The sequence below is a fragment of the Prinia subflava genome, chromosome 24 (genome assembly GCF_021018805.1).
Source record: "Prinia subflava isolate CZ2003 ecotype Zambia chromosome 24, Cam_Psub_1.2, whole genome shotgun sequence".
Lineage (NCBI taxonomy): Eukaryota > Metazoa > Chordata > Aves > Passeriformes > Cisticolidae > Prinia > Prinia subflava.
The window spans coordinates 2,318,339-2,333,267 of NC_086270.1; the positions used below are offsets into that span (position 1 = coordinate 2,318,339).

General features: G+C 50.5%; 1 protein-coding gene across 1 annotated transcript in view; it reads right to left on the minus strand.

Annotated features, from left to right (window-relative positions):
- Window positions 1-14,929, minus strand: part of CSMD2 (CUB and Sushi multiple domains 2) — a 290,617-nt gene that overhangs the window by 51,557 nt on the left and 224,131 nt on the right. The window contains 9 exon segments of the mRNA XM_063419131.1: window positions 1,308-1,452; window positions 2,234-2,330; window positions 5,084-5,208; window positions 5,999-6,202; window positions 8,815-8,910; window positions 9,082-9,195; window positions 10,703-10,819; window positions 11,583-11,777; window positions 13,362-13,549. Of these exon segments, the coding sequence (XP_063275201.1) occupies window positions 1,308-1,452; window positions 2,234-2,330; window positions 5,084-5,208; window positions 5,999-6,202; window positions 8,815-8,910; window positions 9,082-9,195; window positions 10,703-10,819; window positions 11,583-11,777; window positions 13,362-13,549 (1,281 nt within the window).

Genomic DNA, 14,929 nt, shown 5'->3' on the forward strand with positions numbered 1-14,929 from the left:
ACTTCCTCCCAGAAGGAACACAGAAAAAAAAAAAAAAACAAAACCAAAAAAAAACCAAACCACGGGGCTCAGGGCTGGGAGATTCCAATTGTACAAACAGAGCAGAAATCAAATTATTTCCAGCTGCCCTGAAAATCAACACCTATTAATTTCCTCAGCCAAGGGAACAGACAGGGCTGATAATCCCCAGGCTCATGAAAAACCTGGCTGTGATTTTTGCAGGAAGGTGCTCAAAGGATTTATTGATTGGAACAGAGGTGGAGAAGAACAGAGTCACAGCAAGAGGATTCCTGCAGCTCCCAGAGCACAGGCTGGGCACATTTTTTTCTCTCCCAATCCTGTGGTAGCTGTAACCCTGCTGGATTCAATAATGGACAAGGTTTCAGTGTGTAAAGGCAGCAAATTTAGGGTTTAGAGCTGCTTGGCTCTGAAGCACAGCCCCAGCTGTGCCATTGCAGAGGGTCTCACCCTGCTTTGGGTGGGAGGGGTCCTTCACCAGCCAATTCCCCCCTCCCACCATCCCAGGCTGCTCCAAGCTGGCCTGGGACACTTCCAAGGATGTGGCAGCCCCGGCTCCTCGGGCAGCGCTCCTGTGGCCACTTTACAGAATGAACTGCGCCGGCCAAAAATCCATTTACAGCCTTGGAGGGAACCCAAAGCAGAGAACGTGGCTGGGCTCCAGATCCCAGAGCCGTGCTCAGAACCGGTTATCAGCCCAGAGTCCAGCAGGATGGAGCCTGCAGTGCCCTGGGAGGGCTGGGGACACCGACAGAGCTGTCCCCACAGCAGCTCAGCGCTCCCTGCTCTGCCCTGGGACAGCCTGGGATGGGCCAGGGAGCTGCAGGAGCTCCAGGCTGGATCCCACAGGGATCCTCAGCAGGGAGCTGCCCTTGGATGTGCTGGGCAGAGCTGGCAGTGCCCTCTGCACCCCCTCCCTGCTGCTGGTGGCACCAATTCCAGCCTCACCCAGCACCAGGGCCGAGGAAATCGTGGAATATCCTGAGCTGGGACCCGCGAGGATCATCCATCCAACCCCAAAATGTTTAGGTTTGATTTAGGGAAAGGTTCTTCCCCCAGAGGGTGCTGGGGCACTGCCCAGGCTCCCCAGGGAATGGGAACATTCCCAAAGGATGCCAGAGCTCCAGGAAGCTTTGGGAGCACCACGAGGCTCACCCCACTCCTCAGTTTTCTCTATCTTTTTATCTATTTTTATTTATCTATTTTATCCTCCATCTTTTATCTATTTTTCACTCCCTCCCGGGGAGCCACAGCAGCTCCTTCTCCCGCCTCTCCCAGGCACTCCCCACCTCCCAGGAGCCGCGGGATCAAGGCTGGAGCCGCTCTTACTTTTGTATTCCAGGTGAAAGCCGGCAGCGGAGACGCTGATGTCGGAATAGAAATGCAGATAGAGCTGGTTTGAAGTGCTGTTGAGCAGCGCGGGCACCGTGGTTCCTGGCAAAACAAGAGGTGCACAAAGCCAGTGCAGAGCATCTCCCTCCTCCTCCTCCTCCGCCGCGTCCTCGGAGATTTGCGGCAGGAGAGGCTGAGAACAGAAAGTCCTTTCAACTTAACGAGCTCCTCTTGGTTTTGATCAGGTTCTAATGAGGCCGATTGAGGAATACCCAGGGCCCTTCCAGTGGTTTCAGCCCGAGCAGCTTCAACACCGACAGACAAAAAAGCATCAAGGGATGGGAAACGGCGTGGGTGGAGCACAGGTCCAGGAAAATTCCGGATTCCTTCCTCCCCTGGAAGCTGCTGCAGCAGCAGGACAAGGAAGTTCCACCCCAGAGCCTCAAGCTCGGAGCACTTCGGGCACATTTGTTAAATAAATGAGATTTTTGGGCCGTTGTTCTGCCATTGGAAAGCCTCTCAAAGCTCCTGGACCCCGGCTCCTCCCTGCTCTGTTGAAAGCCACAATTCCCCAGCATCCAAAGGAAAATCCATTTTGTTCTACAGCCTTTCACCCATTCTGGGGCACATCAGGCAAGTCAGGTCACCCTGCCAGGTGTGGTACCCTCACATCCCAGCAAAACGGAGGAAATTCCCATTTCCAGGAATAAAACCCCACAGCTTTTGTGTTCAGGACTCCCTCTCAACCTTCCCCACAGGCAGACGGAGCTGAAATTCCCAATCCAACAGAGTTCCCTTTAAAGCTACTCCTGGTTTTTGATGCAGTTCAGTTTAATTTTGTGAGGTGAATAAAATGAGGCAGGGAGTGATGAGTGCCACGTACCAGAGAAGCTCCCCAGCATGGTGGCTGTGTTGTCCCCTCCATCAAACACTTCCAGGGAATCCCAGTTCTGCTCCGTGACAAAACTGATCACCTGGATCTGCAGAGAAAAACAGGATAAAGAAAAAAATATTAACAGCACAATTCCTGAAATAATGGTAATAAATCAAATTAGTAGCAATTAAAGGGTCACTAGTTGAGTTTACACACTCTGGGCGTTCAGCACGGGCAAAACTTGGAGATTTCTGCCTTTGACCATTCCCACTGGGATTTTCCAGCTATTTTCCCCCAAAAAATTCCAAACAGGAATGTTCTTTGCTGCTGCTGCTCCAGAGCTCCTGGAACTGCCCAGCTCATTTACAGCTGCTGAAAATCCCAGCCTTTCTCACCCTCTGTTTGGAGAAATCCCAGGAGACTGGGATTGAGAGCAACCTGGAGCTAACATAAACCAAAAAAACCCCCTCACATTCAACAACAGGATTTTCAAAATCCAGTCGAGTTCCTGCCTTGCTCCTCAGCTTTTAGTGGAGCTGCTTTTTAAGATTTCACCTTTCCCTGCCATGCCCCATAAGGTTTGGAGCCTTAGGAAGTCGCTTGACTCCATTAGCTGGAACATCAACACAAATCCTCGGATGACAAACACCGGGAGAGCTGAGAAATCTGCATTTCCATCGAAAAGCAGAGCTGAGAAATCTGCATTTATACCGTGCTTGAGCAGAGGATCTCCATGGAATTGCACAGCTTTGTTTGCCAGGATTACCCTTAACAGGGATTTTGTCTAAATCCTAAATGCTGGCGGTTCAAAGCCTTCAATGTCCCATTAAAAACCCAACTTTGGTCAATGGGGTGAGAGTGAGGCAGAAAATCTGAGCAAAACCCACCCGTATCTGTAAGGTCTGGATGAGATTTTCCAGCACTGGGGATCTCAAATTAAATTGGCAGGCAAAAAAATAAACCCCAAAAGGAACCTTAAAGATAAATGAGTTGGGCAATTTGGGTCCAAGCAAGGAGAGTGCTGGAAAATTGGGAAAAATGAGCAGTGAGGAGAGTTCACTGCCCTCAAACTTTGACTACACACGTGTGAACCCCCTCTCTTCTTCCCCAAATCTTATTCCCTGATTTCCTCATCCACCCCAATTCCCCATTTACCTCTGCCTTGCCGAATATCAAAACAAAACTCCCCGTTTGAAATTAAAATTAAAAAAAAAAATCAGTCCCCACACTTCAGCCATTTAAACCCATTTCCTCCTTGATTTACTCCAGGTAATAAAACCGGCTGTAAAGTTACTCCTAAGTATTTTTTTTTAGCAGAAAGTGAGTGGAGTTCATCCAGAAGGAATCGCAGTGACCCCCACGGAGCCATCACTGCTCCCACTGACCCTTTTTTCCCTTTTTTTCCTGCCTCATTACACCCCTATTGTGATTTACATTATTGGAAGTGGAGTGAGAATGAGCGTTTTGTTTGCTCTTTCACCGCCTAAATTATTTATTCTCCTCTCTCTCCCCCTCCTCCTCCAGCTTAACGGAATAAACATTTTTAAGGTCCTAATTCTAGTCTGACATGTGGATTCACAAGGGATCTGCATCTATTTACTGCCACGTGTATAAATTAATTCACTCAGGAAGGTTTGCTCCGGGAATGAATAATTCATGGCACAAGTGCCAGCTCCTACCCTGATTACATAAAAATCCTGCTCCTGAGTGCTGCTACCAAGAAAGCTCCAATTTCACCTCCTCTCCCTGATTTACAGTTGTTTAACCTTTAATTGTTGTGCAAAAAGGGGGTGAAGTGAGGCTGGAATTAGGATCTAATAATGAGGACCCTAAGGAGGAGCCAGGATGGATCCAGGTCCAGCTCCGAGGTCATTCCCTCCCTGGGGGCTGCCCTGAGACCCCTCCCTGCAGCTGTGTCAGGTCCTGAGGGCCAAAATCTTTTTCCAAGGCTTTTTTTTTCCCCTTGGAAGTCCCAGGGAAGCTGATGGGCTGTGACCAGGTGACAACAGATCCCGGTGCCACGTGGAAGTGGGGACTTCAGAAATGGTGGGAGCCCCAAAACACAGGATCAAAGAATTTTAAGAGTTGGGATGGACTTTGAAATCCCTTCCCTCCAGAGGGAATCTTCTGTTAATGGGCCACCGAGGGTCACTGAATGGCTGATCCAATTCCATCATCCATGGGGAAATTCCCACCTGGATAAACCCTGGGATTCAGAGCCCAGCACAGCCTGTGTGCACTGCATTCCCACCTGGATAAACCCTGGGATTCAGAGCCCAGCACAGCCTGTGTGCACTGCATTCCCACCTGGATAAACCCTGGCATTCAGAGCCCAGCACAGCCTGTGTGCTCTGCATTCCCACCTGGATAAACCCTGGCATTCAGAGCCCAGCACAGCCTGTGTGCTCTGCATTCCCACCTGGATAAACCCTGGCATTCAGAGCCCAGCACAGCCTGCGTGCTCTGCATTCCCAGAGGAAGAACAGACCCATCTCACCCCACTGCACCTTCAGAGGAAACTGCCCCTGCTCCAGGATCATCTCTGCTCCAACAGAGCCACATCTGTCACTGCAGGAGGATTTATTTGGACTGCTCCCACCACCCTGACCAACAGCGTGTCAGGCTGTGCTCTGACCCTGTCAGTGGTTTCTTTTTGTTTGTTTTCTTTTTTCCACTACTGCATTTTAATTTTAATTTTCCTAGTAAAAAACTGTTATTCCTATTCCCAAATCTTTACCTGAGAGCCCCTTAATTTCAAAATGATAATAATCCTGAGGGAGAGGGTTTCCATCCTCCATTCCAAGGGAGGCTCCTGCCTTCCTCGGCAGACACTCATCCTTCCCAACCAGGGCACTGTACCTGAATCCCGGCTCCCTCGGGCACTGTGATCTTCCACACGCAGTTGAGGCTGTTCAGGTAGGGCTCGGGGAAGCCCGGGGACAGGATGGTTCCTTTCCTCTCCGTCAGGTTCCCCCCGCAGGGCACTGCAACGAGGAAGGCAGAAGGAATTGGCTCTGTGCTAAAAACATCCTTAAAATGACAAGAAATCAAGAGCTGGTTGTGATTTCAGGATGAGGTTGGCAGGAATAATCCTTTTCCCAGGAACTCTTTTCATGCAATTTTTGGGGCACATTCCTTGGGGATGATCTTCAGGAGCTGCTCTCCTTCAGAGGAGGTGAAAGCAGCTTTCAGACAGATCTGATTTATTCGAGATGCTGTCCCAGATCTCACAATGAATATTGGATCAAAATGTCAATTCCCAGGAATTTGGGGTTAAACTGTTCTTATTCAGCCTGGGCTTTGTATTGTATCAATCACAGAACAGTTTGGGTGGGAAGGGACCTTAAAGACCTCCAGATCCCTTCACCCAGACACCTCCCACCATCCCAGGCAGCTCCCATCCCTGTCCAACCTGGCCTTGGACATTCCAGGGATGGGACAGCCACAACCCCTCCGGGCAGAACTGCAAGAGGCTTTAAAGAAGTTTTTCACATTTCATTAGCGTCTCCGCTAAGTCAGCACTTAGATATTTCTTCTTTTTTTTTAAATTCTAACAGCTTTTTTTGTTTGTTTGTTTTCCCTTCCTTATTTCTTTTTCCTGCCTTTCTCTGTCAATTTTTCCCACAGAAACACCCACAAACACCACCAACACCCAAGTACAAACCCGCGGGGAGCGGCGCCGCCCCAACCCCGCCGATTTCCCCGGCATCACCCACCCCTTCCCCACCTCCCCACCCCTTCCCCACCTCCCCACAGCCCCCGGCAGCCCCTTACCCACGCAGGTGGGCACGGAGGAGTTCCACTGCGCCAAGGCCCCGGGCATGGCCAGGCACTGGATGGCCGGGGAGCCGCGCAGGCCGTAGCCAGGGCTGCACTCGAAGCGCACCACGGCGCCCACGGCGAAGTCGCTGCCCAGGCGCCGCCCGTGCCGCGGCTCCGGCACCGAGCTGCACTGCGTGGCGCTGGTGCGGGGCACGGCTGCGGGGAGCATAACAGGGTTAATTTGGGCAGTGCTGGATGCTGGAATAAAAAATTACACCGAAATCCCCAAGTGTCGAAACCCCGAGGGGGTGTTGAAGGCTTCGTGGCCATGAAGGAACAGCAATTGGGAAAAAACTTCTTTGGAAAAGCCAAAAAATGGGGCTTTAAGTTGTGGTAGTGCTGAAATTGTTGATATTCCTGTTGAATTTGGGAATTAAATCAAAGCTCCGGCACTGAGCTGCACTGCGTGGCGCTGGTGCGGGGCATGGCTGCGGGGAGCATAACAGGGTTAATCTGGGCAGTGCTGGATGCTGGAATAAAAAATTACACCGAAATCCCCAAGTGTCGAAACCCCGAGGGGGTGTTGAAGGGTTCGTGGCCATGAAGGAACAGCAATTGGGAAAAATATTCTCTGGAAAAGCCAAAAAAAGGAGGTTTAGGTTGTGAAGTTGTTGGTATTTCTGTTGAGTTTGGTAATTAAATCAAAGCTCTGGCACCCAGCTGCACTGCGTGGCGCTGGTGCGGGGCACGGCTGCGAGGAGTGAGACAGAACAGGGTCAGTGTGGGCAGTGCTGGATGCTGGAATAAAAAATTACACCGAAATCCCCAAGTATCAAAACCCCGAGGGGGTGTTGAAGGCAAGCACGGGCCTTGTGGCCATGAATAAACAGCAACTGGAGAACATCTTCTTTGGAAAAGCCAAAAAATGGGGATTTAAGTTGTGGTGGTGCTGAAATTGTTGATATTCCTGTTGAATTTGGGAATTAAATCAAAGCTCCGGCACCGAGCTGCACTGCGTGGCGCTGGTGCAGGGCACGGCTGCGGGGAGCGAGACAGAACAGGGTCAGTGCTGGCTGCTGGAGTAAAGATTTACACCAAAATCCCCAATATCAAAACCCTGAGGAGGTGTTGAAGGCAAACAGGGGCCTGGTGGTCATGAAAGAACAGTAATTGGAAAAAATTTTCTTTTGAAAAGCCAAAAAAGGGGGCTTTAGGTTATGAAGTTGTTGGTATTTCTGTTGGGATTTAAATTGTGAAGTTGTTGATATTTCTGTTGAGTTTGGTAATTAAATCAAAGCTCCAGCACTGAGCTGCACTGCCTGGTGCAGGGCACGGCTGTGGGGAGCAGGGGAGGGAGACAGAACAGGGTCAGTTTGGGCAGTGCTGGCTGCTGGAGTAAAGATTTACACCAAAATTCCCAAATATCAAAACCCTGAGGAGGTGTTGAAGGCAAACATGAACCTCATGGCCATGAAAGAACAGCAATTGGGAAAAAATCTTTGGAAAAGACAAAAAAGGGGGTTTTAAGTTGTGATAGTGCTGAAATTGTTGATATTCCTGTTGAATTTGGGAATTAAATCAAAGCTCCAGCACTGAGCTGCACTGCCTGGTGCAGGGCACGGCTGCAGGAGAGCAGAGAGGGGAGACAGAACAGGGTTAATTTGGGCAGTGCTGGCTGCTGGAGTAAAGATCTGTCAGTTTTGACACCAAAATCCCCAAGTATCGAAACCCTGAGGAGGTGTTGAAGGCAAACAAGGGCCTCGTGGCCATGAAGGAAAAAATCTTCTTTGGAAAAGTGAGAAAAGGGGGGATTTAAAGTTGTGGTGGTGCTGAAATTGTTGCTATTCCTGTTGAGTATGGGAATTAAATCAAAGATGGGGATGAGTCTGGCAGATAAGTGAGGAGAAAAACTCATCAAAAAACCAGGTCTACTGCTGAGGAAGAATTCAATTAATATTTTCCTCTGAGTTGCTTTAAATTTGTGAGTGTTTAGCTAATTAGAGTCTGGCCAGGCAGATCCAAATCAGGGCCAGCTCGCTCTTTTCCTCTTGCTTCCCATGCAGCTCTTGCAGGAGGGAGGAGGAAACCTTCCCTGGTTTCATCAAAACCTTTGCTCTGCTGAGCTCTTTGAAGATTACAATCACAGCCACGGCTGTTTCACACTCATTAGGCAGGAATTCAAGAGAACAGATCTCTAACTACTCCAAAATCCAAACCACGCTTTGCTTCAGCCCTGGAGAAGGCTCAGGTCGTGCCAGTGTCTGTCCCCTCTTTGCAGCAAAAGCCTGGATGTTCCCACAGATAACTCCGGGGAGCACGTGGGTGAGAAATCCCTTCTGTTTTCCCGTGCATCATTTACTATTTACTGCCATAAAATCCCTGAGCTGTTCTCGCCCAGTGCAGCACAAAGCTGTTACTGAAAGGATCAAGGGGCAGGAGTGTGACAGCCCCGAGCCTGTGACACGCACAGAGGGAGGATTTCTGAGCTGCCAGACGGGATTTCAGCTGCTTACACCCGGCAAAGTGCTAAAAACGCCGCTGGGAAGAATTGCTGCGGGATAAATCTCCAAATTCCCTGCGTGGCTCCAGGCGCCACGCCGGGATGGGGCTGATGCTAATCCTGGGATGTGCAGGGTTCAGGCTGAGCGGGAATCAAAGGGAGGAACACGGAGCGCCCCCAGCAGCCAGGCAGCCCTGCCAGAGCTCTGCTCCTGAAGGAATCCGAATTCCCTGGGATATTCCCTGCTCAGAGCCCCCAGACACCAAAGGCAGCTCAGGACACCCCTGGGAGTGACCCGAGGACACTTCCAGAACACACCTGAACTCACCTTGGTAGACAAAATGAAAGCCTTTGGCTGTGGATTGACCCTTGGAGCTGAATTTGATGAGGATCTGGTTGGTGGTGGCCAACGGCAAAGATTCCCCTGGATGGGGAGGAGGGAAAAGGGGAGAGACAGAGGTGAAGGAATGAGCGACACCCACGGGACACAGGGAATGCCAGCTGTGACAAAGCTGCTTTCCCCAGCAGGGACAGGGACAGGGACAGGGGACAGGGGACAGGGGACAGGGACAGGGGACAGGGAGCAGCTCCCTACCTGAGTGAGAGCCCGAGAGGGAGCTGAGCAGGCGCGAGTTTTGCGTGGGGCCGTCGTGCACCTCCACCACGTCATTGAGCGCCGTCTGGAAAAAGGCAAACTGCCCGAAGAGCACTGCGGGGACAGGGACAGGGACAGGGCTGGGACCGGCACTGCTGTCCCCAGTGTCACCGCAATGCTGTCCCTAATGTCATCGCATTGCTGCCCTCAATATCACCACACTGCTGTCCCCAGTGTCACTGCAATGCTGTCCCTACACTGCTATCCCCAGTGTCACCCCATTGCTGTCCCCAGTGTCACCACACTGCTGTCCCTACACTGCTGTCCTCAACATCACCACATTGCTGTCACCATAGTTGTTCTATTGCTGTCCCCAGTGTCACCCTATTGCTGTCCCCAGTGTCACCCTATTGCTATCCCCAGTGTCATTGCATTGCTGTCCCCAGGGTCACCCCTCTGCTGTCCCCAGTGTCACCACACCGCCGTTCTCAACATCACCACATTGCTGTCACCGTAGTAATTCTATTGCTGTCCCCAGTGTCACCACAGTGCTGTCCCCAGTGTCATTGCATTGCTGTCCCCAACGTCACCACATTGCTGTCCCTACACTGCTGTCCCCAGTGTCACCACACTGCCATCCTCAACGTCACCACTCTGCTGTCACCATAGTCCTTCTACTGCTCTCCCCAGTGTCACCCCACTGCTGTCCCCAGTGTCATCCCATTGCTGTCCCCAGGATCACCACACTGCTGTCCCCAGTGTCATCACACTGCTGTTACCATTGTCACCACACTGCTGTCCCCACAGTGCTGTCCCCCACGGTCATCACACTGTCATCCCCACTGCTGTCCCTATTCCATCCCATTGCTGTCCCCACTGCCATCCCCTTGCCATCCCCACTGATGTCCCCACTGCCATCCCACTGCTGTCCCCACTGCCATCCCGCTGCTGTCCCCACTGCCATCCCCACTGCTGTCCCCAGTGCCATCCCGCTGCTGTCCCCAGTGCCACCTCACACAGCCAGGCCACAGAGCCAAGGCATTTCTGGACTCACAGAGTCCCCTGAGCTGACACAGACCCCAGGGGCCACCGAGCCCAACCTGGCCCTGCCCAGGACCCCCCAGCACTCCCAGCATTCCAAACTGGGATCTGTTTTCCCAGCACAAGCTTTGCCCTGTGTTTCAGCTGCCTTTATCCCAGGCAGGGACCAGGCCTGAGTGACAGCCTGGAAAAATGGGAGCCCTTTATTTATCCCCAAATTCCAGAGGCAGCACCAGCCTCCCCCGGCTTCACTGCCACGACATTTTCCCACTGATTCCCAGCCCAGTGGGAATTTTCTGTGACTCATCCCCTTTCCCTGCCTGCGGAACACAAAGTGCAGAATTCCACTGAGGGACAATAATTATTGATCAGCTGTAATTGGCTCCCGTTGCGCTGAGCTTTGGACAAAACCTGGACAAATCCAGAATTTTCTCCCACTCCCGCACAACAGCACCACTTGCTGCTCTCCCACCTGCCTCATCTCCAGTTCTGGATGCACTTATAAAAAAATTATCATTAATAATAATGAGCAAATAAGAGTTGCAAGAAGAGGATCCCATAAAAATTCCAAGCATGGTACCATAGTCCTTGGGCACGACGATGGAGTACAGGCACACCTGGCCACTGGTGTAGTTTTGGGGATAATTTGGGGACAGGACCACTCCATCCGAGCCCGTGTACTGCCCTCCACAGGGAGCTGCAAAGGAAGGGATCATGGAGCACCCCTGGAGCCCGGGAATGTCCCCAGCCACCATTCCCTGCTCCAGGTGCTGCTCCCTGAAAGTTCTCGTTGGAAAAATCAGGTTTATCCCACCCCGAGTTCGTGCCAGCTCCATGTGGAATTATCAAACCACGCCATTAATGTGGGGTCTGCACTGTTCCCCACCTCACAGCTCGGGATGAGCTCCTTTTTCCACCTTTCCTCAGTTCTCCCTGCCAGAACCTTCCCAAATTAGGAATTTCACCCCTTCCCCCCACCAGCTGCCTCTTGATTCCCTTCTCAGCTCATCTGACTACAAAGCATGAAGTCGGAAGAAAAAACAAAATAACCACAGAGAAACCCTAACAAAAAAAACAAACCCTTGTTTTGTCACTGAGCTCTGCCCTGGCTCAGGAACACCCAGGACTGAGGGTTTGGATTAGCAAGGATCAGGTTTAGGCAGGGTTTAAGTGGCTTCCTGACTCCTGCCCTGTGCCAGGCACTGGATCAGCCGTGTCCATTTTCTGTCTGACTCCAAAGAAAGCTCAAGAAGACTCCCAGAAATCAGCTCTTCCTCTTAAAAGAAGAACTGTTAAAACTCTGATAAATGAGGAAAAATAATTCCTGTTAAAACCCCTAAAAAACTACGGAAAAACTGAGAAAAACCCCCATAAATGAACACCCAATTTTCCACGGGTGACGCACTGAGGGATCCAGCTCCGGGCAGATCCTTCCCCCTGCCCTTTCCCATGGGATTTACCTGTACAGGTGGGGCGGGGCTTGTTCCAGGTGGGTTTTCCATCCCCTCCCATCACACAGGTGAGGGTGGGGCCCCCCTCGATGTCGTAGCCCCCGTCGCAGTAGAAGGTGATGGTGGAGCCCAGCTTCAGGTCCGTGCCCACCCTGGTGCCGTTCTTGATGGACCCCGGGTCAAAGCAGGACTCCCGGGGGTTCTCTGCAGGGAAAGAATTCCCAGGATTTTCATTCCTCTGGCACAGCTCCTCTGCTGTTTTCATCAGTGAAATGGGAGGGGTTTTAGGCTTTTTTTCCATCTGGGAATTTGGGGGATTTTCACAAGGACCAGCACCATTTGCAGGGTGTGGATTTTGGATTTGGTTTGGTTCTGGTTGCTCCAGACCCTCCTGTGGTGCTCAGCGCAGCAGCTCTGGGAGAAGGGAGGCTCCAGTGCCCACACAGGCACCCAGAATCCAAACAGGAAGGCAAAACTTTGATTTCACACAAATCCCAGGATGGCTGAGGCTGGAAAATCCCTTCAGGATCACCGAGCCCAAGCTGTGACAAATCCCCACCTTGTCACCAGCCCAGAGCACCGAGTGCCACGAGGACAAATCAGATTTGAGATGGGCACAGAGAAATTGTGGATTCCTCATCCTTGAAAGTGTCCAAGGCCAGGCTGGATGGACTTGGAGCAACCTGGGACAGTGGAAGTGTCCCTGCCTGTGGAGCTGGGTGGGTTTTAAGGTCCTTTCCAACCCAAACCAGTCTAAGATTTTTTTATTTATTCCCTGTGCCATGTCCTTGGAAGGGATTCCACCCTTTCCAAGACCTGGCCACTCTTCCCATGCAGAAATTCCTGCTTATGTCCAACCTGAGCCTCCCCTGGCACAGCTTGAGGCTGTTCCCTCCCATCCTGTCCCTGTTCCCTGGGAGCAGAGGCCAAACCCCACCTTGCTCCACTCTCCTGGCAGGTAGGGAGTGAAAAATTCTCTGCCCTGCAGAGTTTAAAATCCCATTTCCATATAAAAATTCCAGGGAACACTGCAGAGCTATCAAGCCTTTGATATTTCTTTCCTTCTTCTTCTTCTAACAGCTTTTTTGTTGGTGGTTTTTTTTTTTCTTTTCTCTTATTTTTTTCCTGCCTGCCATATAATTAGAGGCTTTGATTAATCCTGCTCTTTTGTCATTTGGAAATTGCTCATTAAAGATGAGGGCTTTTCTGAGAGCAGTGGCTCTAAGAACAATTCAAGTGTGCTTAAGCATTAAATCAGGGGCTCTCAGATTTTGGGCAAGGTGTGGAAGGAGAGACAGGAAACTGTAAAGCCCACAGGTTTTGCTTTTGCTTTTTTCTGCATGAAAAATCAGATGATCCCATGTTTTCCTGTGCACCAGGTGATCCAGGTGAATGGGGCACTAAAGGATGGGAATTTTTATTTTCCCACAGCACCAATTCCCTGTTTTGGGAGCCACAGACCGGTCAACCCCCACTGCCCATTACATATTTGTATCCTCAACCTTTAAATTCCAAAATCCTGGGTTCTCCTGGGCTCGGTGAGGTCTTGATGCACAAAGTTTGGATGCTTTGAGCACCACTTTTTTCTTGTTTCACTCCCTTCAGTCCTCCCACTGCTTTGGGCGAGAGGGACTCCCTCCCTCCCTTTCCCCACCCTCTGCTTTGGGGGTACCAAAACACCAAAATTCCCCCAGGAAGGAGCTTCCCACATCATCCAGAGCCTCTCCCACCTGTCCCAACGGGGTGGAATAATCTGGGAATGAGCACAGGCGTGCCCTCAGCCCTCACCCGTGTACTCGATGACGAAGCCGGCGTTGCTGACGGAGGCGTCGCTGCGGAACGCCAGGAAAAGGCTGTTGCTGCTGCTCTCGATCCTCTCCGGGAGCTGGGAGCCATAAAAACTCCCAATCAGGGGGCTCAGGGAGTCGGGCCCGTCGTAGATGTGCAGGAAATCATAGCCAGGCTCCAGGCTGAAGCTGCGAAAGCAAAGGAGAGCTTGGGGTAGGGACACGTCCCCAGAGATGTCCCTGTCTCCCAAGAAAGCTCAAGAAAACTCCTAAAAATCAGCTCTTTCTGTTAAAAGATGAGCTGTTAAAACCCTGATAAACAGTTAAAAATAATTCCTGTTCAAACCCCTAAAATTATGGAAAAAAATGAGAAAAACCCTGTAAATGAACACCCAATTTTCTGGGTTGAAGTGCTGGGATGTGGAACCCCAGGGCAGGGATTGATTCTCCTGCTCCAGAGCTCTGCCAAGCAGGACTGTTGCCATGAGTTTTTCTTAGTTTGGTTGAGCATTCATATTAAAGGAGAAGTCTGTACCTTCTCCTGCTCTTTTAATGTAAACATCAGCTATGTTTTATAAACATAGCCATTGTTTTTACATTCTCTGCTGGGACAAATAAGACTGTGTGACAGTCCCCTTAACCAATGTGGTGGGAAAGTGGGAATTCCTTCTTCCAATCCACAGGCCTCATAGAAAAAGTATAAATGTAGGTTTTAGTAAATAAACCGGGGCTTCTGCCCTGCTGCTCTGTTGTACCCAGATCTGTGACCCCAGACTGTTTTCTGGCCAGGCCTCCGCGGTGATACAGGACGTCCCTGTCAGCTGCTCCAAAATCCTGCCAGGCTGAGCTGCTTGCAGGGATTCCCGGGAATCTGGGAATTCCTAGATCCTGTTCTGTGCACCAAAGAGGAGCTGGAATACGAAGATCTCCCCCTCAAAAGAAGATGATGAGAACAGATTATCCAGGGGCACGGGACAGTTCCAGCAGCTTTGGGTTGTTGGTCCCTTTGAGACATTGATTTTGAAGCTTTGAGAAAAGCTAAGGTTACAGTTAACAATAGATGTTGCTGATTTAACTGAAATGAATAGATAAGCTTTGCTGAAATCAGTTAAAAATTTGAAGATAGTTTAAAAAAAATGGATTTAAGATAAGCTACCCTGGATTTAGTAACTCATTGCTTGTCAAACAGAGAAACTAATCAATACAACACCAGAGCTCCTGTTTGCAGAAACCCACTGAAATAGTCCTGGAAAACAGGAAACAGGGAGTTCTACCACCCATCAATCACATCTGCATTGAAAAAGTTTAAAGTTTAGAACAAGGAAGACTCGTTTTACTTCCTCCTTTTGGGGACCACTCCTCACAAAAGGACCCCTGACCCATTTCAGGGAACAAACTCCTCATGCTTCATCCCCTTTTTGTCAATTAGCATCTGAAGCGAAGAAGAGGAAGTGACAGGGGTATGAATATGCATTTGTATTTTGTGTATTCAACATTTTTGTAAATAAAAGGCTTTGTAATGACCTGTGATCTTTGCAGTGCGCATTAGGGAGCTATCCCACACAATAA